Source organism: Rhinolophus sinicus, chromosome 16, assembly GCF_057876585.1.
Source record: "Rhinolophus sinicus isolate RSI-liver-muscle chromosome 16, RSI-T2T, whole genome shotgun sequence".
NCBI lineage: Eukaryota > Metazoa > Chordata > Mammalia > Chiroptera > Rhinolophidae > Rhinolophus > Rhinolophus sinicus.
The window spans coordinates 8,555,355-8,580,136 of record NC_142516.1 but is presented as its reverse complement, the minus strand read 5'-3'; the positions used below and the strand labels follow the sequence as shown (position 1 = coordinate 8,580,136).

The 24,782-nt window shown below is 34.7% G+C and overlaps 1 protein-coding gene across 3 annotated transcripts in view; it reads left to right on the top strand.

Annotated features, from left to right (window-relative positions):
- PBX3 (PBX homeobox 3) overlaps window positions 1-24,782 on the top strand; it is a 193,622-nt gene that overhangs the window by 123,117 nt on the left and 45,723 nt on the right. For all 3 annotated transcript variants that reach the window (XM_019728593.2, XM_019728591.2, XM_019728592.2), the window contains one exon: window positions 22,201-22,442. In XM_019728593.2, coding sequence (XP_019584152.1) covers window positions 22,201-22,442 — 242 coding nt within the window. The remainder of the gene's footprint in view (window positions 1-22,200; window positions 22,443-24,782) is intronic.

Below are 24,782 nucleotides of genomic sequence, written 5' to 3'. Positions count from 1 at the left end.
CCCCCTGATTTACGCTGGCATTACTGAGCTTTATTTTATTTAAATGGAGGTAGAAAGTGGAAATTACTACACTACAATACATTAATTACTCCATACTATTTCTTTGTAGTGATTTCCCCTTTTTTCTGTAAACATCATAAACAATGATGCAACCTACCAATATGGATAGCAGCTGTAAGCAATCCCGTACTTCTTGTTAACAAGCTTATCTTAGAAAAGAAAGGCAGTAATAATTGATATCCACCTATGGAATAGTGAGAAGCAAAGGAACATGTATGTTTTTCCTGTCAGAGGGGATGATGTCCTATATAAGAATAAGCTGTGAGAGTATGTGTTAAATATTTTAACCACTACATTTTAGTTCTTGCTTTGAACATCTAGACTTTAACCTGTGAACTATTTTGTACTTAAGGACAAAGGTACAAACTTTGAGCTCTCTCAGTGACTCTTGGATTGTTCAACAGGTGACAAATAAAGACTAACCTCTTTGGAGTACTTGGTCTCTGCATATGTTTTGATCTCTGTCATCTGGAAATCTGTCTGGTGGTCTCCGGCTTCATAGGCTTATTTTTAATCTAGTTCTGTAGCTCTGTCTGCACAAGGCCAAAGAAATCAGTCAATTTAGTGGAGAAAACTAATTGAGAAATTATTTGACCATATACGTAGAAGAACCCCATGTGGTTTTTTTGAAAGAATGCTGTGTTTCATTTTTACTCTAATGCATGTGTATTGGTGGCTTGTATGTATACTCACGCTCTGTCTGTAATGAATGTCTTCAAAATATACCTTCATTTGTCATGATTTGGCACGATGCTGGTCCTTTTCAAAAATAAGCCTAGAAATGGACTAAAATCTTGACATGCTGCACACCTGTTGGAATATTATCAGAGTTGTATTTGCTCCAAGGAATCCAGTGTTTCTGTAACTCAGGTGTCCACTTTCCTAGCATCATGTCCTATCATGGGACAACAATAAAGACAAAAGGATTCCTCCTTACTTTTTTAAAACATTCTAAGTGAGAATGTAAATATACTGCAGTAAATTCAGAATTATCAATTAATTCTGCATAATTAAAAAAAATAAAACTGGCAAAATGTTTTTAAGATTATAAAGCATTTAGTACCATTTTATTTGTTACCCTTTTGTTACCTTTTGATTCTTCTATCACCATGGCTGTGTAAGGTACACTAAGCATAAAACACCTGGTAAAAGTACAAAAGGCATTTTGCAAATAATATATTAATTTCTTCAGGAACTATTTTTTGTTGATTGCGTGAGTTAATTTTATGCCCTGCCTGATTGAATTCCCTGAATATGCAGCTCCCCACTTTATCAATGCGTACTCAGTGTTAGGGTGGGACAATTGTGTGGGTATCATTCCACACCTTTCGTTTGTTATCATTAGACTTGAAATTAAAGTTCTGTTGTTTTTGATAGTAAATTACCTCTTATAGTTCTTAAGTGTATATTTAGAGGACTGGGTCCTTAGACTATTTATGAATTAGTGTTTTGATCTAGAATAATATTTTGAAATAAATCAGTTTTTAAACAATTGGTCGATGTTTGCCTCCACACTGTTATTCCTATTAATATATGCATTTGTCAACATGTGCTTTTTTCACTCTAGCACAAGACTAGTTGCCTTTCTGAAACCTAGTATGCTTGTAGGGTAAAGTAAATGCATGTCTTTGTAGAAGAATAAATAAAAAGAGCAACCTGAGTCAATAAGCGGGTTCAATTCATGCCTACAGCCATGGCGGACAGCTCATTTTGTAGATGTGGGTGTTTTGTTTACATTTATAATGCAGCTTTATTTAATGCTGACAGATATAGCTTGTGGCAAATGATAGTCAGAATGTATGAGCAGTCATAATGCTTCTGTCTTCTTATAGTGTGCTGCTGAAAATAAGCAGTTCACCTCTGTTTTTATTGAGGAAAGGATATGAGACAGCTATAGCTTCGTGAGGCTATTTATTGAGTTGTTTTACTAGCTGTGAACATGCCGCTTTATAGCAGTTGTGAAAATGGACTTTGCTAGTGTGTGGGAAAGGAAATAACATTGCAGTATACAAGGGTAGTAAAAAATCTCTATAAATAATTTTTCAGACTGAGGAATATTCTCATTTAAACAGGCAGAATGGGTTGTGATTTTGGCTAGGTGTCCGTTTTCCCCCCAAAAGTCAGTAGGTTGAAATTAATCGTGTAGTTTGGAGGAAAATTTTTATTCTCTAATATTTAATTGGGTTACAGTTTAGAAAAGTTGTTTACATACCCACCTCGATTTAGCACAGCATTGTGATGACCTTTGGGACTTAAGGATCTATATTAACCAGCTTACGGTCTAAATTATAAAATGTGCAGTAGACCCCATATATGTGTGTTAAAACATACCTGTAAGTTACTAATAGTGTTTTTGTTATTTAGGAATGTACACATGATACAGAAAAACCTGTATTCATATTATGTTTAATGTAATAGAGAATTCAGACATGTAAGGTAGCACACACTAGATGGAAAAATTTTAAAGTGTTTGGATTTTGACCCCAAGGATTTATTATTCAAAATAATTAAGGGAAACTGACAAACTAACCACAGGATTTGAAATTGCGTTATTTCTTTCATACCTTGGAAATTGTAGGCACTCACTACACCTGGAGCCTTTAAATCTACGACAAACTATTTTGATTTTTACACTAGTTCCTTTTTTCCTCTACTAAATCTGCCCAGGTCTACTAAAGCTTTTTTGATGTACAGTTATTTATTGGCTACCATAATTGTGATGGATATAATGCTTTTTATTCTCAAACATTAAAAAGAGCATTAGAAAGGTACATACTTGAAATTTTTATTACTTTTCTATTTTTATTCAAATGTCCATCATACAGTAGTGAGAAGGTATACAAATAATTTCATATGCAAAATAATTTAGAAAGTAGCGTGAATCTCAGCAGATGTTTCTTCTATGTCTGCTCAAATTTCTAGGAAACACTGAATATTAAATTGAAATAACCCTCCCTTGGTACTATGCAGCTAAAGTTCAATTTAATTCTCAGATAGGTTTTCTTGGACACATATCATTTTCCTTTCATGTAAATAAAAATCAGACTACTTAGATTTTAATACTTGCTACTTTTCAAAGTAAATCAAAATGCTGCAAAGTATTCACTTATTTCCTTTCCTTAGTGCTTTTATTAAGGCATTTCTGTTACCACTAAATATATGGATTATAGGGATGCTGTAAAAATGTTCTTATTTCTTTCTCCACTGGCTGATGAAATGGATTAATCTCTCAATAGAGCTATTTCCTTAATTCACCACCTGTTTTCAAATCCCTAGTAACCGACAAGGTAAGCGAAGAGATTCCTCTGTGTGTGCCTTATATATTTCACAGACAGAGAGAAAGTTACAATAAAAAACGCAGACAAAAATCTTTCTAGAAATATTTTTTTTGAAAGTTGTTGCACATTACTAAAAAGGTGCCATATTTAAATTATCATTCAGCAGCCCAATTACAAGTATGTCACCTACTGGGCATCCTTTCAATGGAAATTTTCAGCTCAAAAAGGCATGTGAAGTACATTTATTGCCTTTCTTAAAGTGCTTCTCCCCCCTTTTTTCAGCATTGTGGGAATGTGATAGACATATAACTAATGTGAATTTTTTACTTTTGATTTATAAACTAAGAAACTGATTTTATACTCGTAAAACCAAATGCAGGCTTGGCTACTATGCTTAGAACATCTCAACTATATATAAGTAATCATTTATTGTTTAAATACAGAAGAGGCTGTAACAAAATGCTGTCAAGAGCCATCACACTCATTAACCTGCAAGCTAATTAGCCTCCTCCTGCCTGATTGCTGACAAGTTCTTCTGTCTGAACCCATTGCTGTTGTGTCAGCAGAGAAGCACAGAGTGAGGTAGAGGAGGTCTCCATTAGATGTTTGTGAACAAAGTCTCTGCATTAAAGGTTTGTTTTTTACACTCTAACAAATGTTAGAGCATTTATATCCCCAGCTATAATTAAATTGGCAACTCTTAATTACTGTAATTAGTATATTAACTATTTCCTTTCCTGTTCATCTATAATGGATTTCAAGAAATTACATGTAATTTAATGTGATTTTAAAATTTTAATCATTGTTTAAAAGGTTTCAATAGTTAAACATATATCTAAATGCCATTGAATATTTGAAATAATATGCATAATAAGATCACTTAAATGCTGCAATGTCTTGTCAAAACCAGTACATACAGGCTTTATATTCACATGTCCTTTCTTTCCTGTGCAAACATAACATTCATTCCCCATTAAATTTTTTTTTTCCCTGGTAGGCTAACATTTCTTAACTAGGTTGCAAATTAGCATTGGAATGATAGAACATTTTGCAAATGCATCTTAAAATATGAATTCATTAATTTGTGGAAGACTAATTCATTTAGAATAGCTTCTTGAGGGCAAAAAAGCATTCATAAGATATTTTGCTTGTTATACCGTCCAATCAAACTTGGGACTTTATGGAGAGTACCAAGAAAAAATAGAGTACATTTTGGAATGATAAATGATCGAAGTATGAATTGATGAAGGCTTTCTCAATTTTCAGAATTATTACTATTATCACTTTCTGGTAAATGTTACTTACAATTTTGGTTTAAAATATTTGAATCATCTTCAACAAATTAGAGGCCTAAAGCAATCTAAAATGTCATGTATACCAGCAAAATGTATTCGCATGTCTAAAAAACCCACATACTGAAATTTATTGTACTTCTAGTTTATGTAGGGAAAACTGCTATTTGAGGGTATCTGATTTAAAAGTACTGGATTGAAGTAAGAAACAGCATCAGAGTTTATGGGGGCTTTCCATACAAGTGCATGTTTATACTGGCTCTGGGCAGAATTATCATGTGCATAGCTTCCTGTACAGGTCTCAAACACGTGAATATCTATCTACCACTAGCTGACTTTAACTAAGCCCTAATTAAGGAATGGATGTTTTAAATAAAATTTAAAATTACTCATTTCATTTAGTCATTTTATAATAATTAAGATATTAATGTGACTTATTTCAGTTATCATTCACTTACAGATGGCAATCATTTTATGAAGAACTACCCAATGCACTACAAAATACATCATTTTAATGGACGTGGCCTTTTAAATACAGTGGCCTAGCCATAAGAATTGTAACTTGAGCCTCAAGTCAACTGTGTGACGGAATAGATAATGAGGTTCCCTCTTGCAGTATAGTTCTGTGGACCGGTGATTCTTGGCTAGGAAAGACAGGTTTGAGGTCTTGGAGCAGTCTTGTTGCATTTTTAGAATAAAATATATCAGGTGGGAGCTACTGTTCTCACCTCTAAGGAAGGACACTTCCCACCACTGATTCTCTCCCTCTACCCTCCCCTTTTCTGGCAAAGCCTGATTCTGAGAGGACAAAATTTTCTCCCAGAAACTTTCATAATCTCCTTTATTATGTGATGCAACTTAAGTTTCAGAGAATTTAGTGTAATAATGAATCAAATTTGATTTACAAAGTAAATTAAATGAGTTTAAGAGCCTTTTGAATTTTAGGACCCATTTTAGAATCATTGGGCCACTGATAGTTTATACTCATAAAATCTGAGTCCTAACTAAAATTTGAACTTGTTGAAGGAAGGGAATGTATGAAACATCTAGGTCAGTCCTCTTATTTTATAAATAGAGAAACGAGACTCAGGAGAGGCAACTTGTCCAAGGCCGTATAACCAAATAGTACAGCAGATATGAAATGAAGACTCAGATCCTCATTTCCTATCTGCTGTCCTATTTGGTTATACTTCTAGTCTAGTGCTCTGAGCTGCCAAAATTCAAGTTGTGCGTTGATTTAGTATTTTCTTCTGAGTACCTATGAGTATGTGTATTATAGTTCTTTTATATTGAATGTTAATGTTGTCTAAAGTATGTGAGATATTAATAAGTACAATTTGCAGTTTGGAGTAGATGCTCTAATTTATATAAAACATTTAGTCTTTTTAAAGGATACACAAGTGCTAAAATAGAAATGGCTGAATTTAGAACTGTACAAAAAAAAAATCCACCTCAGTTTGGCATCAAGAGGTATTGTCCTCCAGTAAGTTATTTAATAAAAGAAACTTCTATGGTGTTGAAGTAATTGAGAATTGAGGGCATTCATTGTCTTCTGTAAAACTGCGGTGTATTGGTTTGGCATCGCTTTATATGTAACTGTGAAAAAGTAAAGGCCCCCAAAAAGTATTTTCTTGATATTAGCTTTCATTTATAAACCAGAATAATTCTGAATGTTTACAGTAATGGGAGATAACCCAAGGCAAATTTAATTTTAGATTGGGCTTTTGCTTAATGTATTATTCATAGTATTGTATCATCAGTTAAGTATATCCCTGACAATAAACTTAAAACTTAACATTAATAGTAACATCCACCCTAATTTGGGTGAGTCAAACAGTGACCTGACATGATTTATTTTACCTTCTTATTGTAGATAATTTTTTAATAATGGTGGGATGGAGTTATTTGGGATGTTTTTCTCATCTGCCCCCCCACCCCTTAACACTTCACCATTTTTGCTGCATGACCTGGTTTTGCATTTTTCTGATTCTCTGTTCATCTAATTAGTATGTTCTAAAAAGACCCGGACCACTTATTGTACAGAGATGTAGCCTGTGGGTATTTATAAGGAGCTTTCAGTGCTACATTTGCATCTTTTGCTTGGGGTCTGAATAGTGAATTACCTTTAAGATCATTAGAAGCACTGCTGTATTGTTAAAATCAGGCTGCAAGATTCTAATGACAATTTAAAACTTTAGGCTTCCTATATAACCCAGGTGACCCCAGCATAATTGTATGTAGTGCAGAAGACCCCAGGATAAACTGCTGATGGTTCAAGCCCATCCACAGCTACCCTGTAGGGCAGGTAGCTTTACATGCAAATAAACCACATAAAGATGTAGTAAAAAAGCAAATGAGTCTTAGCCTAGTTATGTGTAGTCGAGTATATACATTGTTATTATCATAATACTAATCTCCCTAACATGACTTGATACTTTCTTTTGTAAAAGGAGACACATCCACCAAGTAGTGTGCAGAATTGAGAATGTATTTTTATCTGACTTTAACCATTTTTAATTCTGACACCTGAAAAACGAAAAGCTTAAAAGTAGAGTATTTTGCTTTCAGGTTTTTCTCCTTGGTCAGAAACTAAAATAGGGAGATATTTTGTTATTCAAAGATTAAATTATGATTTATTTTTTTCTCTAACCAAATATAAGAACTATTAGTAGATACCAGATGAGAGTTCTTAAATCTTTTATAAAAGATGGCTTAAAATACTTCTTTAAAGTTTATGTATTTTTGTTAGAGTTTTTGTCATTAATATAGAATTGTAGAATTTAAGCTGGAAGAAAATTTAATTTAGCACTCTGTTTTGTAGTTAATATTTTCACTAGTTTTCTGATCTCAAATTGATGTGATATTTACCTGCTACCATCAGTAATGTCAGGGAGCTCAAAGACAGCCAGTAACAAAAGTAACTTTAATACAGTAAAAGGTAGTGACAAATTTCATGTTTTTAAATGCTTTTACTTAGAAGGCATTTATAGATTTCACCAGCGAGCATTTACTCTGTATCTGAGCTTTTTGACTATGTATGAAAAACTAAATGAATATAGATGTTTTTGTACAACTAATTTTAATAGATAACATGTTAATTGATTTAAATTTAGCAGTTGTACTTTAAAATTGTGTCTCTGAAATGGCTGTTTCTTAATGGTGTCTGATGTTACTTGTGATCAATAATTTTTGTTGAACGGCTATATTTAAGTTTTAGCGCAGTGCTGTGCATATAATGGGTAGTTAGTAGAGGTTTGTTGAATGAAAGTATGAATGAATGAATGAATGAATGATCATCCTGAAAAGGATATAATAGAATGTGTGCTTAGCACATAGTGGTGCATGCTCCTGTAGTTAATTGAGCCAGCTATCCATTTATGTTTTTCTAGAGGGTCTCACTTTCAATAATAGTTTCAAAAATATTTTTAAAATACAACTGGGCAGTAATTAACTTGAGTTCAGCTGGTAGACTGTCTATAATGTGCTTATTTTGCTTATCTCATCTTTTTGTACTCTTCTCTTGTTATCAGTTTACTCCTCAGAGTTCTCTAGATCAACTGTGAAAGTAGCTACCCGATCTGACAGGATTCTTGTTTAAACCACAACCCCGATGTTGTCTTTTCTTTGACCTTCTTTTAATTGTGTCACCTTCATTGTTGGAGAAACCCGAATCTTCTGTTTTTTGAAGACGCTGCTTTATTTATATCTTTTAGATCTATTGTTTTAGATCTATTGTAGAAATAAAGCAGAACTTGTATTTTAAAAAATAAATAACTTTCTTATCTGGAGAGAGGTTAATGGCAAGGCAGACATCTATGTAAATACGTTTTCTGCAAAATAAAATCAGTAAAGTTTTAGTTAATAAGGCTCTAGCTTGCATACATATTCGAAAACACTACATAAGGTTTAACATATTTATGATCAGAGATTGACCAGTGATATTCTGTTAAGTAGTTTTGCAGGATTTTTTCTTCTAAGAAGAATTTGTTGTATTCGCATTATTGTTTCCTTTGGGATTCCAGACAATGACTCTGTAGTCTGATTCATTAATATTGGTTGTCTTCAGCAGAGAGTATCCAGATTTGACCTGCCAAGTATTAAATTTTTAATGTATTACTAGTTCTTTCACAGAATAAGGCTTGTCTTTGTTCTTTGTATTTTTGTACCACTATAGCCTGAATCAGATACAGATTTAATTTGCAGTATCACTAAATATGCCTCATTTTAAAAATATGCAGCACACATGCACAACTATAAAAATGTTTATTGGTGAAAATATTTCAATATGAATAGCTACCTTTTAAAAATTTGAAAGTATGCATTTCGAAATTTATTTTGAAAAGTGCCAGGGGGTGCTATGTGCAATGTACAATATAAGTTAATTATTATGCTATTAACATTGATGATGTTGAATGTGTATTAGTTAATGTGTTAATGACGTGTTAATTACTGTACATGTTGTGAAGACCCTTCAGGCTTGTTCTATGATGCGACATGTCAACTTGAACCACACCAAGTAATCTGCAAAGCAGACTATAACTCTTAAAAATAACACTTGTAAACATAAATTATAAATTAAATTATGCTTTTTATTATCCTTTTTCTTTCTGGTAGAATGAATAAGTAATTCCTCTGCTATCTGCACCTGTTAGAACCTAATACTGTCAGACTCTGTTTTCCCCAAGAGAATAGGAAGAGATTTGTTATGCAATAACTTCCGCTTTGTTTACGCTCTGGCATTTAGTGTATATTTTATATAGATTCATGTGTTTTGCAACCTGAAAGATCCTTCTTTTTTTGTTTACCAGATTAATTTATAATGAAAGACACTCAGTCTTTGTGCAAGCAGGTGAAAAGTGGCCTTGTTCGATTAGCACCACTAGTTGATATTAAACTAATCTATATATATACTTGTGATTCAGTCTAGGGCTCTCCTAGCTTGATGGCCAAATAGTTGAAACCTCAGGAGATCAATCATAAAAAACTGGACGCCAATTTCAAATCATTTAAAAGAAGCCAGAATTTGTTGCCATTTGAGAACATCAAATCAGGTGCTTTTGGCATAAATACAGTTTGAAAATGTCAAATTTTTGAACTTTGTTATTTAACTTTTGAATTAATAGTTACTCATATGTCTTTCTAATTGTCAACACTTTTGGAAAATATACCTTGTGATCATCTTTAAGAGACTAATTTGGAGAAAATAATAAAATTAGAGAATACAATGTTATTCATACAATATTATTTATTTTTATCTTTTCAGAATCATTGTTTGATAGTAAACAAAAAGCATTCATAAAGAATGAGAATTCACAAATGAACTAAGAGTTGTAGTGAGGATGTTTTTTTAATGACCCAGAACTAACACTTGAAAATGCAAAAATAAAATAGAAATGAATGTTCCTGTCAGGCAGTTACTCTTTTAGATTCTGTTAACATAATATAAAGGGTGCCAAAAAAATGTATACACATTTTAAGAAAAAAGAAAACTATTAAAATTATAATACTCAATATATACCGATAACAAAAGATGAATACAAATCATGTGTATACATTTTTTTGGCCCCCCCCCAGTATATATAAGAGGTGCTGATGAGTTCAGGCTGTAAAATTTAGACTTCTCAGTTTCAAATCTTGGCTCTTTACAGGCTCAAAATCTGGCTACGTGACTGTGAGTATGGTTTTTAACCAAACCACATTATACCTCAGTTTCATGATAACAAAAGTGGGCATAATTATAGTACCTACCTCTTAGGATTGTTGGGATGAGTTAATAGGGTAAAATGAAGCACTTTGAGCAATGCCTGGCACATAGGAAACACTCAATACACGTGAGGTCTTATTAACCTACCATTCATACCATACTACAAATTATTTGGAAGCACTTAATTTCCATGAGCTCCTTGAATTCCCTAGGACCCATTAGGAATGCGAGTTTTTGGTTTCCAGTCATTATAGTCTCACACCTCATCACAGAACAACATCTTCCTTTTACTGATGATTTTATTACCACGGTGCAGTTTCTATCCACCTGGAGTCATCCTAGGTGTTTTTGTTCACCTATCCTTGCTTGGTTTCTGTAGCACAGCTTTTGTTGAGATTTGTATTGGAGATACTCGGACCAGAACTTTGGTCTCCCTTGCAAATATTTGTGTCTCTTGTTTATAGCCCCGATATCCTCTTGTAATGCCCATGCAAAAAGGATTCTGATAAATCTTGTACTCAGCATTACACATTGTTTGTTTTAGCTGCCTTCCACTTCATGCTTCCTCCTTTAAGAGCGAGCCATTACGAAAGGTTAGATTCACAGTTAGCAGGCTTTAGCTCTCCCTTTTGAATCAGTGAGGTTGCCGTTTTATTGCTCTCCGACTTACACTTCAGTGATGAGAGTAAACTAGCATCAGATTAAAGGTCAGCAAATCCCATCAAAGAGAGGAATATTAGGGGCAGAGATAGTTGGAGAGGCAGCACACCACTGGGTATTGACAGGGTGATTCCAGGGTATCAGTCAGCAGAATTATAGCTGCCCAGAGAGTCAGTACAGCTTTAATGAGCCTGTGTGAAGAGGAAGAGGGTGGATTTATGTAGTTCCTCATAATTTTCTGTAGAGACTGTTATTGCAGACATTCTGTGGAGTGTTCTGGTCTTTCATTTAATTCAAAGGTCCTGGAGCTTATCCATCCCCTAAATTCCTTTTTGTTAGCTCAAATCAAAGTTGACATTTCCATGGTTTACCACCTAAAATACCCAGTTCAAAAATCAGGTTTCTTTAGGCAATTTTGAAATCTGTATACTGTTAATATAAACCTACATTTATATTTATATTAATGCATACACAATTTCCTCTTCAGAAAAGAGGGTTGAATAATGAACTTTTTTTCATAAGTAGGCAACAGGGGAAAATGTACATTTACACATTGTCCTCTAAGTAACTGGAAAAAGAAACTGATTATAACTATGTTATGGTGCTTTTCAAAAGGATTTTAATATTCTCCTTACAATGACTTTCCTAATTGATTGTTTATATGCCTGTTTATGTATGCCCCATCTCACTCTTTATGCCTCCAATACACTTAAGTTGGAAAAAAAATTTTTTTTATCTCTGGAGGAGAAATGTTTTTAATTGTTCTAATGAGCAGTACTACCCTTAATTGCTATTTTTAAGTCCACCTTGATTTTGATGTGACTTTGTAGTGAATTTGACTTATTAATTTCTTATCAAAGAAGTATTAAATCTCTATGATTTCAAAATCTAGAATATGTTTTGGGAAGTCAAGTGTGTGATGATAAATGTCTTTGGATATTTTTGCTGTAGGTTAGTTGCTTAAAGAGTTAAGGATATACATAAACTAATTTTTTTTTTTTTAGTTAAGCTTTTATTTATAGGTCACTAGAAAATTGTGAAAAAATTATCAATAAGCTTGCGCTAGAATGTTTTGTCTCATTAGCCAAACCAGCCACTTTTTGTAATTTGTATTTAAGAATATGCTATTTTGATTACTTAAAAGTAAATGAATACATTATTAACATAGAGGTCTTGCTTGTGTGATTTGCTGTTTGGAAGATGCTTTCAAGCTTCTCTGCCATTGTCCTTTGCATGTCATGTGGGTGGTCGTGCTTTTCAAACACTTACATGGTTTTTAATGGAAGAGAGTGATGGATGTGATATGACCAGAGCACAAATATCCTTTTCAAACTTCACTGTTGATTGAAACATCTACATTTCTTACAGCAAAATGTAAACTCCTTAAGAGATACAAACAGACGAATATTACATAAAAATAAAGAAGCCATCTTTGGCCATTAATTAGATGCTGCATTTATATTAAGGAGCAAAATACTTAAAATCATGTGGAAAGTCTAGTAAAGTTGATGCTTCCTATAACCGTGCCATGTTTCACAAAGCCATTTCAATAAAACTGGGCCTGTGTCCTTTATAATAATACAGATAAAACTTTATGCTGTGCTGTTACATTGGAATGTACTGAGAATGTCAATGACCCTCATGCCATATTTACTGGATGCTATTTTGAGCAGTGCCAGTGCATCAGGATAATTTGGCATTACAAAAACAATAAAGTGGATATTCCTTCCTGTAGGAGGAGAAAGGGAACCAGGGGATATCTGGTATTCGTAATGAAGCCAACTGACTGTAATTTATATAGTCACTTTTGAACATTTCAGAGAAAAGGGAAAGAAGATGGCTGCAGCAAAAGGAAAGGAAATGAATATAACAATAAGCACGAGTTTAATTATCTGATGGGAGGATTCGTACTGCAATGAGGGACATAATGGATGATGTTTACTGATCACCTTAAAGTACACAGCTAAGTACATTGGGTATCTTTAAACTCAGCTGGGGACTAGTATTTTCATTTGAGGAAAATTATGAATGAAAAAAGGACCATTGTTCTGAAGTGGTACCATTTTACTTCCTACTAGTAGTTTTGACCAAAATTTCTGTTTCAAATGTGGATTATGTGTATAGTTTTTTAAATTACTATATATATTATCTGTGAAATACTTGATTAAAGATTTCCAAAATACTGAGAAGATGGAGAATTTTGGCGTAGTTTTGACTAATTTTAACAAAACACTGTGTAGCCAGTTATAACATGATAAATGTGTACCTTTCCAGGAAAAAAAGTTTTTATTCCAGAACAAATAAATAGCACCATTTACTTTCCATGTAGTTTTCTACACATGGCCATTCTCTAAATTTCCAAGTTTATTTGAAATGAGTGGCCAGAAACCGCTAATAATGAGCAACTAGCACAAGTGTTTCATCATCAACATGCATCAAAGTGCCATTCTGCTACCGGCAGTGATAGGAGAGTAAAAATAACATGAAAGAGCAAAAGAAGAAAACAGATACTTAGATCATAAAAATTGAGAAAGCAAAAGGCAATAAAACTACATACATGGCAACACAATCTATGGCAAAGAAAATTTGATAAATAAAAATACCAATTAAAAAAAACACACAAACAAAACACAACAACCTCTATCAGATTTGACCATGTAGTAGACATTACCAGAAATCAGATAAAAGTTTTAATTTTAGGACAGATTTTTTTCAGATTACATCTTAAGTTTGCAAACCTTCCAACATATTTTTTTTTAACGTTCGTGACCTGGCTCTTGGTAGTGTTTCATTTTCACAAATGATACTAAGGAATTCTGCAACTAGTTCTTTGACTTTGGGAAACGTAGTATTTTAATAAAAACAGATTTCAGTCTGTATGATTTAGAATGAATACCACTATTATTTTTTAAAGCGAGGATTATGTGCTAGGTACTGTTTTAGGCATTTTACATATTTTATAGCATTTAAACTTCACAATAATTCCCTGAATTGGTGGTATCTCTATTGAGAATGAACTCGAGAACTTTCCTATGATCACATAGCTAATAAATAACAGTCAGAATTTGAATTCAGGCTATTCTGATTCCATATTCTCCAGTAGGTAGCTCATTTGTATTATAGTTGCAAAGTAAATTTAAAATGCAACATCATATCCTATTTCTCTAGGTATTTGAGGTGAAACCTTGGACTTAGAGGGAGACAGACTTTGTTTGAGTCTTTGTTTTCACATTTACTAGCCGTGTAATCTTGAGCAAGTCACTTCACCTCTTTGAAGTTTGGTTTTCTCAGCTATAAATGAGGTTGACCGCACCTCTACCCTAGGAGGTTATTTAAAAAGCAAATGAGAGAAGGAATGTGAAAGCTACAGCTTACTGCTTGGCATGTAGTATATGCTTAATATGTGTTAAAATTTGAACAGAGAGAATTTTTTTGGCCAAGCAATAAAATAAGACCCAAGTATTGTAGTGTTTTGGATTATCATATTAACCACTGTAAAATAAGGGGTTAAAGTCTCCTCCATAAGAAACAAAAGGACAGAAAACGTTTGCTTTTTGGCAGAAACGTTTTGTGTTGTGAACTGGGTCTGGGAAGACCTTACCAAAGTCTGGACGATTCGGTGTTCCAGAAAATAGAGTAGGGGGGGAAGCAGCTGTGTGGAGCGGCACAAACGATGCCCTCTGTGTTAGCGGGAGCAGGCACCACAGTGTAATGTTATCCCATTCGCAGCATGGCAGTGATCTTAACTGACAAGACAGGAAATGAAAGTGCCATGGCGATCTCATTCTGCAGGGAGAAAAGGCAAGGGAACAGAATGTGGGAAAAGGAAGGACTGAGAGAGAGTTTGTGTAAACAAATGCTGAAAAGCCCTGGAAATGCACATAATAGAAGAGGACTAACTGGTTTTGATGGAAATCTAAACGTGGGCCTCCAGCATTTTTTAGTGAGGAGACCCCAGGCATATGGTAAATTTAAAAGCATATCGTTGGCACATTAGATCATTAGATCACTGTTAATCACATAGGGTAGCTAGTCATAAAGGCCTGTAGGTATTAACGCCAGGGTTGTTAGAATTCTTTTCCCACACTTAGGTTCTGAAACTCATTGCTTTTCCTTTATATAGTGCCAGGTTGGATTCCCCCCCCCCCTTTCAAATTTAATTGTCATATTTACCAGTCCTAAGAATCTCCTCAATAGAACCTTTTGTTTGAGCATCTATCCCTTTAAATAAAAAGAAAATGGCCGTTTCCTCTTTCCCCCACTTGTAATAATTTCCTTTAAGAACAGAGCACAGGTAACCCTTTGTGCTAATACGCGTGAGAAACATGGCTTGTTTTTTTCCTTCACCCTTTTTTCACTGTCTCACGCAAGCACAGCATACTTCATATCTTGCCCCAGCCCTGTTCTCTTCTTCTGTAGCTGACAGTGCTTATATATCAAGCGCGCCAACAAGATGCAGCTCCATTTAACAAAAAAGTGCCTTAAAAATGTAACTCTTCTTTCTGCATTTTTATTGCACAGTCCATCTGCTCCTTCGTCTTGGCTGCTCTTCACTTTCACAGTGACAAGGCTCACTCCTTTTTCTTGTCTCTTGAGGCAAGATCTAATTGGCAAGTGGGAAGTCCTCAAAATTTGCCTTTGCCAGCCAACAGGAGTTTCAGATTTTTATGTAAACAGTTGGCTAAAATAGATTTGAAGGGTAAAGAGAAACTGTGATGAAAATGAAGGATTTTTTTAAAAGTTCTTTCCCATAGAATGAACACACTTTCCTACAGGAGCATAATAAATGTTTTTCAATGAGCGAACTATACTGTAGCTTTGTCAGTTACAGGGTAAATAGAGTCAGTCTGATCAATGTTTTTGATGAGTCCAAATAGCAAAATGTTTAGCTTGAATCATTATTTCAGACATAACTCTTTTGTATAAAATAGTCCTCTATTTCTGGTAAAATAAATTGTCTGAACTTGGGAGGTGCTTAGGGGGTCGATGGTGTAGCCAGGGAGAAGAGAAGACCCTGCGTGACCTCTGTATTGCCATTTGCATGGCCGCGAGCATGCAGAAACACCAGACTCAGATCCCTGGGAATCATACTGGCATGGGAAACACTGGTGATTCAAGAAGTGCCTTTAAATGGTGTCCCTCTTCACATTTCAAGCACATCGGTAGAACTGCAGGGAAATAACACTAGGCTCTGCCCAGGAGTCTAGTACCTGTACAGACCAAGATCCTAATAATGTCATTATAGCATGTAGCTGCTTTCCATCGAACCTCTAATAAAGGTCATCAGTTGCCTGCTTTCTTGAGTGAGATGGCTTTGCAGCAAGTGCTTGGAGAAAAGTTATCAGTGCTGTATGTTAGAAACAGGCATTCTGCCAACAGCTTTATAATGAAGGTGAAATGTAATAAAGCGATGGATTGACAGTTTATGTGTTGAAAGTGAAGGAAATGGAGGTGTGGAGAAGCATTATGGGGAATCTTTCTAGTCATATCTTCAATTTAAGCATCAGGGGAAATGCTTCAAAATCTTAGATTTATGAATTTCTAGTAAGCAGTTTCCCAGCATGTAAACAAATCTCAGTGGGCTGTTTTAGGAAGGTAGATTTGGGCAGTGAAGTAATCATTTTTATTCCTCTGATTTTCCAAATAGAAATGGACATATATGATAAAAATGTCAGCCACACTCTCCACGTCAGGCCCCTAACAGGATTACATGTCAGTTCTTAATGTCTCGCTCTGTTTTTCTTTGCCATGAATGGCTGCATTATTGCTCACAGGAACTTCACTGTAATATATGGTAAGAGACAAGTAGCTCTTTATGGCCAGTGATTATTCGGTTTGAATGAAACCTGTGATTTATGTCCATTTAACTGAAAAGCCTTGTAAATTCCCAGTGCTGCATTTTTCCTCAATAGAGAATGAGTCAAGCGAAAGTGACAACTAGGTTGGCGTGGAAATGTGCAGTGCATTGCCGTGTTATATTTAATACACCTGACATGAAAAACGTGCACGCACCACAGTCACCTTAAATAGGAGTGAAAGTGACATTAGCTTGTAATATGACTGCCATATTCAGTGGATTAGACACTAACATTGGCTTAAAAGGAGATTTGGAGCCAAAGTGGGATGGGCATGGGGACATGGGTTGTGATACGCAACCACAGCATCTGGCATTTCCTCATAATATTTAAAAAATTAGTTGTTTTTACAGTTGCTTCTACTGGTATCTATAAAATAATATGATTCACCTCTTTCATGATTCTCCTCTTTCATTACAAGTCTTTAGATTTAAGAAGGAGAGAGTGAAATTCAGGTACAATTATTATTCCAGGTCTTTCTTTCCCCGGTGCTGATATCATGCAGTTGGCTTTTGGGGGGAGGGGTGTCTCTATGTCAGTCAGACCTCACTCAAGGGTCTACTTTCCCAGGGCTTGGCTCCTTAGTTCTCTCTCTAATTCACCCATTGTTTGAGCCCAATCTTCCTCCGCCCCCCATATTAAGTCTAGTTTAAATAATAGCACCTTGAGGGATTTTTCAGTGCCTTTATTTACTTTGTTTCCAAATTATATTCCAGTTTGCACAACCAAAAGGTTCAAATGAGATCTTATAACCATGAAGCCTGTGACCTTCAATTCATTTCCAGGTGTTCTGTTTCATACTTCAACTGTTTTTTTTTATTTAAGGATTTCAGGTCGGAAATTATTTTACCTTGTTTAGGTTTGGGGAGAAAAGTAGCAATGTGTCTGTATTAATCTTTATGATTTGGGTTATGTTTCTCAAACTCAGGCTGACTTGATTGTAAAATGAAGAAAACACAGAAAGTAAAGTTGGTATTTTCTTTAATTATCTTTGTACCTTCAAACCACAATCCTGCTTGTTACTTTTAAATAATAGACACAATATTGGGAAATTACAAGAAAAACAAAAAATATTAATATTGGCACTGGTTTCAAAGCAGCCAACAATTGAGGGCCTGCTGAAAATACCTGATCTGACCCTATTTTACGTGACACTCTGCTAAAACATTTTTCTCTGAGCTAAGACTGTGGTGTGGTAGTTGAATGAATCAAGAGCAAGTCCATCAGAAAACGAAATATAGAGATTTCATAGGCCTAAGCTTATGACTAATTTGGGATCTCATTTTATGTCATGCTCATCAGGGGGAAAAAAATCAGACACCTTAAGTACCTTTTTGTTTCACAGCAGGTCCGAATAAGATACTATTTAGAAAGTAAAAGTGATCTGACTTTATCATTAATATATGTATTATGTGTCTTCTCTGATTGTGGAAATATTGTAGGTCTAGATCTTAGTTATGCCTAATTTACGACCATGTGTAGAACACATTTGACTTAGCCAAGGTCTGAAGCCACTCTTCAGTCCTGGATGAACAGAGGTTAGTGATGGTCCAGTGGGCTTGGTCCATGAAATGAGGGAGCCATGAAGCTTAGTTAGTGCCCTGTGTTTGCACCTCATTCTCTCAGGTCAAGCCTTCATTGTGTTACAGTGTTGTTCTGTTAGAGAGGCTACTACTGTACAATTCAGCCACTGCAGATTTTGAATCTGCTTATTTATAATTCAAAAGCTAGCCTATATATTAATGAACCCTTAATGAGCTGTTGAAAATGCCTGAATTACAGTCAGATTATTAAACTCCAACAGCCCCATAATCATACCATTTGAGTGGGCTTTAGGTACTTTTCACATCTGCAGCTTAGTATTGTGAAGGGTATGCGTTTATTCGAAGAAAGCTTTGTAATAATTTTGACCCGTAATTTATTTATTGCCCTCGGAATGCAGTCATCTATGCAGATGCTCTCTCCCATTATCTGTGGGGCAGGTGCACAGCATGTTGAAAGACAGCTAATTAGGATTTGCTGAAAGATATGCAAAAACGGTGGGCTTATAACAAAGCCAAGTTCATTGTTAAACAATGTTTTACTGTGTTTGTATGATTTGTCTAAATCTTAGAGATACGGAAATGAATGTTGTGGTTATAAGTAGATTGCAAATAGGGTTTTTAAAAAAACTTCATAATGCTATGATACCCAAGCCTAGATGTAAAACTTTATAAATCTGTATAAATGTCCCAGTATACATTTTGGATTAAAAACAAGAATGACCGATTTTTAAATTAACATTTTTTTTCAAGTTTCAATTTGAAGATATCAGGATCTTTTGATAACCTCATAGTCCGATTCATTCTGGCCCTTGGAAATTTAGGTTCATTAAAATGTTTATAGGTGCCTAGAGGTGGCGGTGTTATGATTGGAAGCCATGTGTGACTTGGGCAGGTTAGTAAGCTAAATAATAGTAAGTGAATAGGTAGGTAGGATGAGGAATAAAATAGTAATTTGCAGAAAAATAAGAAATAAGTAAGAAAATAAATTGAAATCTTCAAATTAAACATAATTTTGGAAACTAGGTATTAGTATTTAAAGATCCATAATCATGACTTTGCCTATTAGAGAAAAAAAAAATTGATGCACTTTTCTGACTACAGCCAGTCCTCAAATAATATTGTGAACTTAACTCTTGTTTATATCAATTATCCTATGGTAAAACTGTTTTCATTATATGTCATTTTGCTTGTAATCACAGAACCTATTGATAACATTAAGTGAGGATTTACTGTATAGTTATGAGAATGACTTCAGTCTTGATAAATATAGCCTTCTTGATGTTACCTAATTGCAAAGTGCTCCAGTACTTTTCATCCACAGGAGTGTGAACTTTTTGTCAGGAAATTATTTTTCTGATTAGATTTGATGCACATAATTTAAAACATTTTTTTTCTGTATTTGAGGCAAATACTGAAGAGTTGACTGACTTACGATTTTAGAAGAGATATTATTTATCACAAGGGGAAAATGTTATACCAGCTGAAAATACATACTTAAAATTATTTGTATTTTTGTCCACTCCTCTATTGAGTTTAAGGGTTGCTTCCTAATGGCAAGGTGGTATTGGTTTATAGATATGTATATCAGGTGTGTATAAAAGTGCCATAGACGGCTAACTAGTTTGTGTCTTTTGCATTTCTTCATGACGAATTGCCTTCTTCTGTCTCCCTTATTGTCTGCTTCCTTGTATATTGGTCATTGAGCATCGTCTCTTGTTTGCCACACGTGTGCAGGGAAATGTAATCATTTTGACAATGGTTGTTGATCTACTATTAAAGGATCTCACCAAATGTACAAAGGGAAAAGATCAATAAATATAAGTGCAAGGGGAAAACTAGAAAGCTGGAGGAATCTTGAACGTAGATAAAAAACACATTTCCAGGAGAAGCACCAGTATCAGTGTAAATATAAAAAAGAAACAACAAACACACAAAAATGTGAGCAAAAATTTAGTTCAAAAAGGAGAAACTTAAGGAACTCCCAAAGGAATAATATAAAATTAAACAGAGCCCCAGGTGCCAGATAAGAGGTTGCTCAGTGAGTCCTCACTGCAAGTCAAATGCACAGAAAACTTGGTACGTGGAACTACAAGCATGTCTAGGCCATGAGATTTTAACATCTAATAAAATGAATTAGAAGGAAAGAAAATCAAAGATGTTAAAATACCAATGTAACTGATATTTTTGCTGTTTCTTTTAGATCTAGAAGAAATAGCAAATACATGTTTGTCTATCTTTAGTTATCAACAATGTGCTGATACTGACTTTTATCTTTAAAGTATTTAAGGGAGTTATCTAACTTTTTGGTTCCCTAAATAAATTATTGTCTTAGTATATTATAGTTTTCAAACCTTATTTACTTATCTCTGAATAGGCAACAGATATAATTTAAATTATTGTAAATTAGTTTTATGACCCAGTTGAAATTATTCTGAAGTATATTTTTAAATGAAACTGACAGCTTTAAAGTGTTTTGAGGGAGGGAATTAAACTTGTGAATTTGCGTTAGAAAAACCAAGAACTCACTCCTGCTGTGGGTGTAATTCAGGACATCTAGGAATGAAATCTGTTCTTAGAAGAATTGATGGTAGTTTTAGGTTAGCATGTAAAGTCTCAGAGCTGGTGCTCAGTTGAGTACTTGGCAGCGTATAGATGTTACCGTCACGTAAGTTACACCAGACACAGAGTGTGTACCACTGTGGATAAACAACAACAGGCAGAGACGCAAAAGGCAGAATCCAAATGCAGACATGCAAGATGCCAACTTCCTTCCCCAAGATGCCTTGTAACTGTGTGAGGAACCTGCTTTTAAGTGGATTTACAGAGGTTAATTGGGCTGGGATATTTTAGATTATGTTACACATTAATGAAAATGCTGATTTTGAGCTGTCATGACTCCAGTGCGTTTTATATCATAATAATTATTTTAAAACTTTGTCTTCCGTGTTGTTGAAAACCTCTTGGCAGAAAGCCTATGTGACCTGATTAAACCTATGAATTGTCAGCTGTGATCTATAGCACTCAGATGGGGTTGCTGACGGGGCATCACTTAGGAAGTTCTTTATTTAAAAGCAAAATTAGATTGAGACTACTGTGCCCAGCACCGGAGTGCCATGTTGATGGTACATTTTTAATACTGTATTTAGTGTCCTGGTTTTATAGTTTGCTGACAATTGCTTAACAAAGGCATACACACACACACACACACACATTTTTTTTTTTTTTGAAGTATAGCTAATTACCTCATAATGTATGTATTTCTCTTCTCCCCCTGAAATTACATGATGGAAAAGTCCATCTAATCCTGTTTATTTTTTAATTTCTTGGATATAGCTTGTGAATTAATTATTCTATGGGATTTTACATTTTGTTCTTCTAACTATACAGAGAAACAGAATAACCTTAATCTTTCTTTCGATGAATTTGTTTTATATCCTTGGGTTATATTTTTCCTTTCTCAAAATCCCGAATTTTACTCCTTTCCCATTTTATGCCTTAATCACCTAAATCTGGGAAGACTGGATGTCAGAATATGCTAAGAAGCCAGGGTTACCTTTTTCCAAGGATCCAATCTGGGATAAATTAAGAAGGGGTGATCTTAGAGATTCTAGAATATATGTAAATATTATCTTGAAAAGAATTTTCATACTTATGCTTACTGATAAAGTGTGAACATTGAAATTCTCAGCATGAATTGTAGTACACTGATGTTGTTTGATCATTTTCTCAAATAAATAAAATACTCACACTGTTTGTCCTGTTTCTCGCTTCTTCTCTCTCTCTCTGTCTCTCTGTCTTTCCTTGAAGGTCTCAGCATCAGAGGAGCCCAGGAGGAGGACCCTCCCGATCCCCAGCTAATGAGACTGGACAATATGCTTTTGGCAGAAGGGGTTTCAGGTCCTGAGAAAGGTGGGGGATCGGCGGCAGCAGCTGCAGCCGCGGCAGCCTCTGGAGGTTCTTCAGATAACTCTATTGAACACTCAGATTACAGAGCCAAATTGACCCAGATCAGACAAATCTATCACACAGAACTGGAGAAATATGAACAGGTCAGCAGCCGCCACTCTCATAGTCCTGCACAAACCCTCTGTTGCTCTTCTATTAGACTGCGCTAACCAATTCTGAGGGCTGTGAGGGGTAGGTGTTAACACAAAGAGCAAAATAAATAAGGTCAATGCAAAAATCCAAATGAATTGTTGGATCGATGAAATTAAGTGAAGCTAAACCTTTTACTCATCCACTTGTTTTAGTTGTATTCGTTCTTCACAATTCTCGTGCCCTTAACTACCACACCTGCAGCCATCCTTCCCCTCTAACCTCACCACTTGGTGCTCTTCGCAGCTTTGTATCATTAACATTTATGCACTGGCCTTGTTCATAAGCTATAACAACTTTTAAAGGGAAGCACTGCACAGTGAGACCTTCCTCCAATGCGGTGAGCTCCAGAATCCTCTTAGGAATTCCTTATGGATTGTGCCCAAGGATAGGGAAGGGAGCTGACTTCACAAAGTAAGCAGGTTCTGGCCTGCCTCTCTGAGGAGAACTCCCAGGATAATTGTGGGTAACCTGGGGCAGGGAATACTAGGCATTGTGTGCTAAATTCCTGATTAGAAAGAGAGTATGGATTAAAAACGCTATTCTCAGCAATTATATTAGCCATGTTTCATTGAATCTAAGATGTCTTTGATTTTAAGCTGTATCATTGTTTTATGTACCACCAAGAAAAAATTGACACTGCCAAATTTAACTGTAACATGCCATTGATTGTAAAAAGCATCTGAACCACTTCAGAGGTATTAAAATGTGGGGAAAAATAAGTAAGTCTTAGATTCAATGAAAAAAGGTAAAATGTTCGTGGTTCATTTTAAACATATTTTGGTTGTTGGTTTAAGTCTAAAAACCTGCTTACTTTGAGGAAATCTCACTGGATGGTAATTTTAAAAATATTATTATGGAAATGTTTAAACATACCTCAAAATAAAGAAAATATTAAGTCGAATCCTATGAAATTGTCAAGTTTTTGAGTCAAAAACACTTGTGAGTTGGCAGTTTTATAGAGTTCAACTTAAAATAAGGAACTGCCTAGATACCCATCGCCCTGATAAATAATTATCGACATTTTGTCAATCTTATTTTGTCTATCTTTCTACCTCCCCTCCCTCCCCCCTTTATTTTTCCCTTGGTGGAGTATTTTAAAGCAATCTTAGGCATCATACCATTTCACTCATAAATACTTCACTGTGTAGTCAGGTACTTCTTAAAGTCCAAACACCGCAGTGTAATGTGGGAGTCTTTGTCAGTTTTAATACTGGTTTTTCTTCTAAGTTCCCTTTGTAGTTTCAGTTGTATATGTTATTTTTTTCATTGCCTTCTCTAATATGCTGGCTATGGTGGTATTAAGCAAATGCTGGATTCTGTCCCAGAGGTGAGTGTTTTGAGGGAGGGTAGAAAGATTTATGTAGCTTTATGTTAAAATACACTATAACTGAATCTTATAAGATACTGTCTTTTTTTCTGCATAGGATTTTCTGGGATCTCAAACTGTATCTCTAGTCTTATTTGTAGGAATAATTTTTGGTGGAAGATGTGCAAATAAGAATTTTAGAAAAATGATCTTGTGTATGTACATGAAAAAAATAGAGCTTTCTGATTTGACATATGAATAATTAAGAGTAAACAAAATAAGTCATGGTTGAAAAGGTTGCCCTGAGCATAAACAGTGGAAAGTGGCTTTAATTTGTAGTATAATCCTAATTGTATAACTTTATGTTAAATACATCTATACATACTTACTAAATAAATACCACCAGTCACCTTGCATGAAAGATGTATAGTATTGGGCCAAATGGCCCTACTTTTTTGGCTGAGGAATTAAGATGGTTCCTTCCTATCTCCTGCCATGTCTCTTCACTAGTCTCCTTATTTTCTCCCTAGAGCCCTGTTGGAAGTTGGGTGAAGCTGGCATCAGTTAATGTCATAAGAGTTTGGGGATTTTTTTGTTGTTGTTTTGCTTTTTTGTGTGTGCTTTAAAAATACACACGTACACACAAGGTCTTCATAAATTAATCTATAGTATGTAATCTTGTATTTTTGGATTAAATATCAAATGGGGAAATGAGTTTTAATGTATAATCATGAATCGTATTTTTAGATACATTTATTCAGTAGCCTAATAGAAACCATTTAAATGTATATTTCCATTCTCATGTTTAACACTTGCAGAAGGAAAAATAAAGCTAAATGAAATCAATGCAGTATTATGGACAATTAAATAGATGGAGTATGATGACTGGTTAGCTTATTCAACAGAATTTTAGTTTATAATTTTTCGTCTGTAGGTTCTGAATTATTTTAGAAATAACATAATGTCATTTAATTCTCTTGAGTTG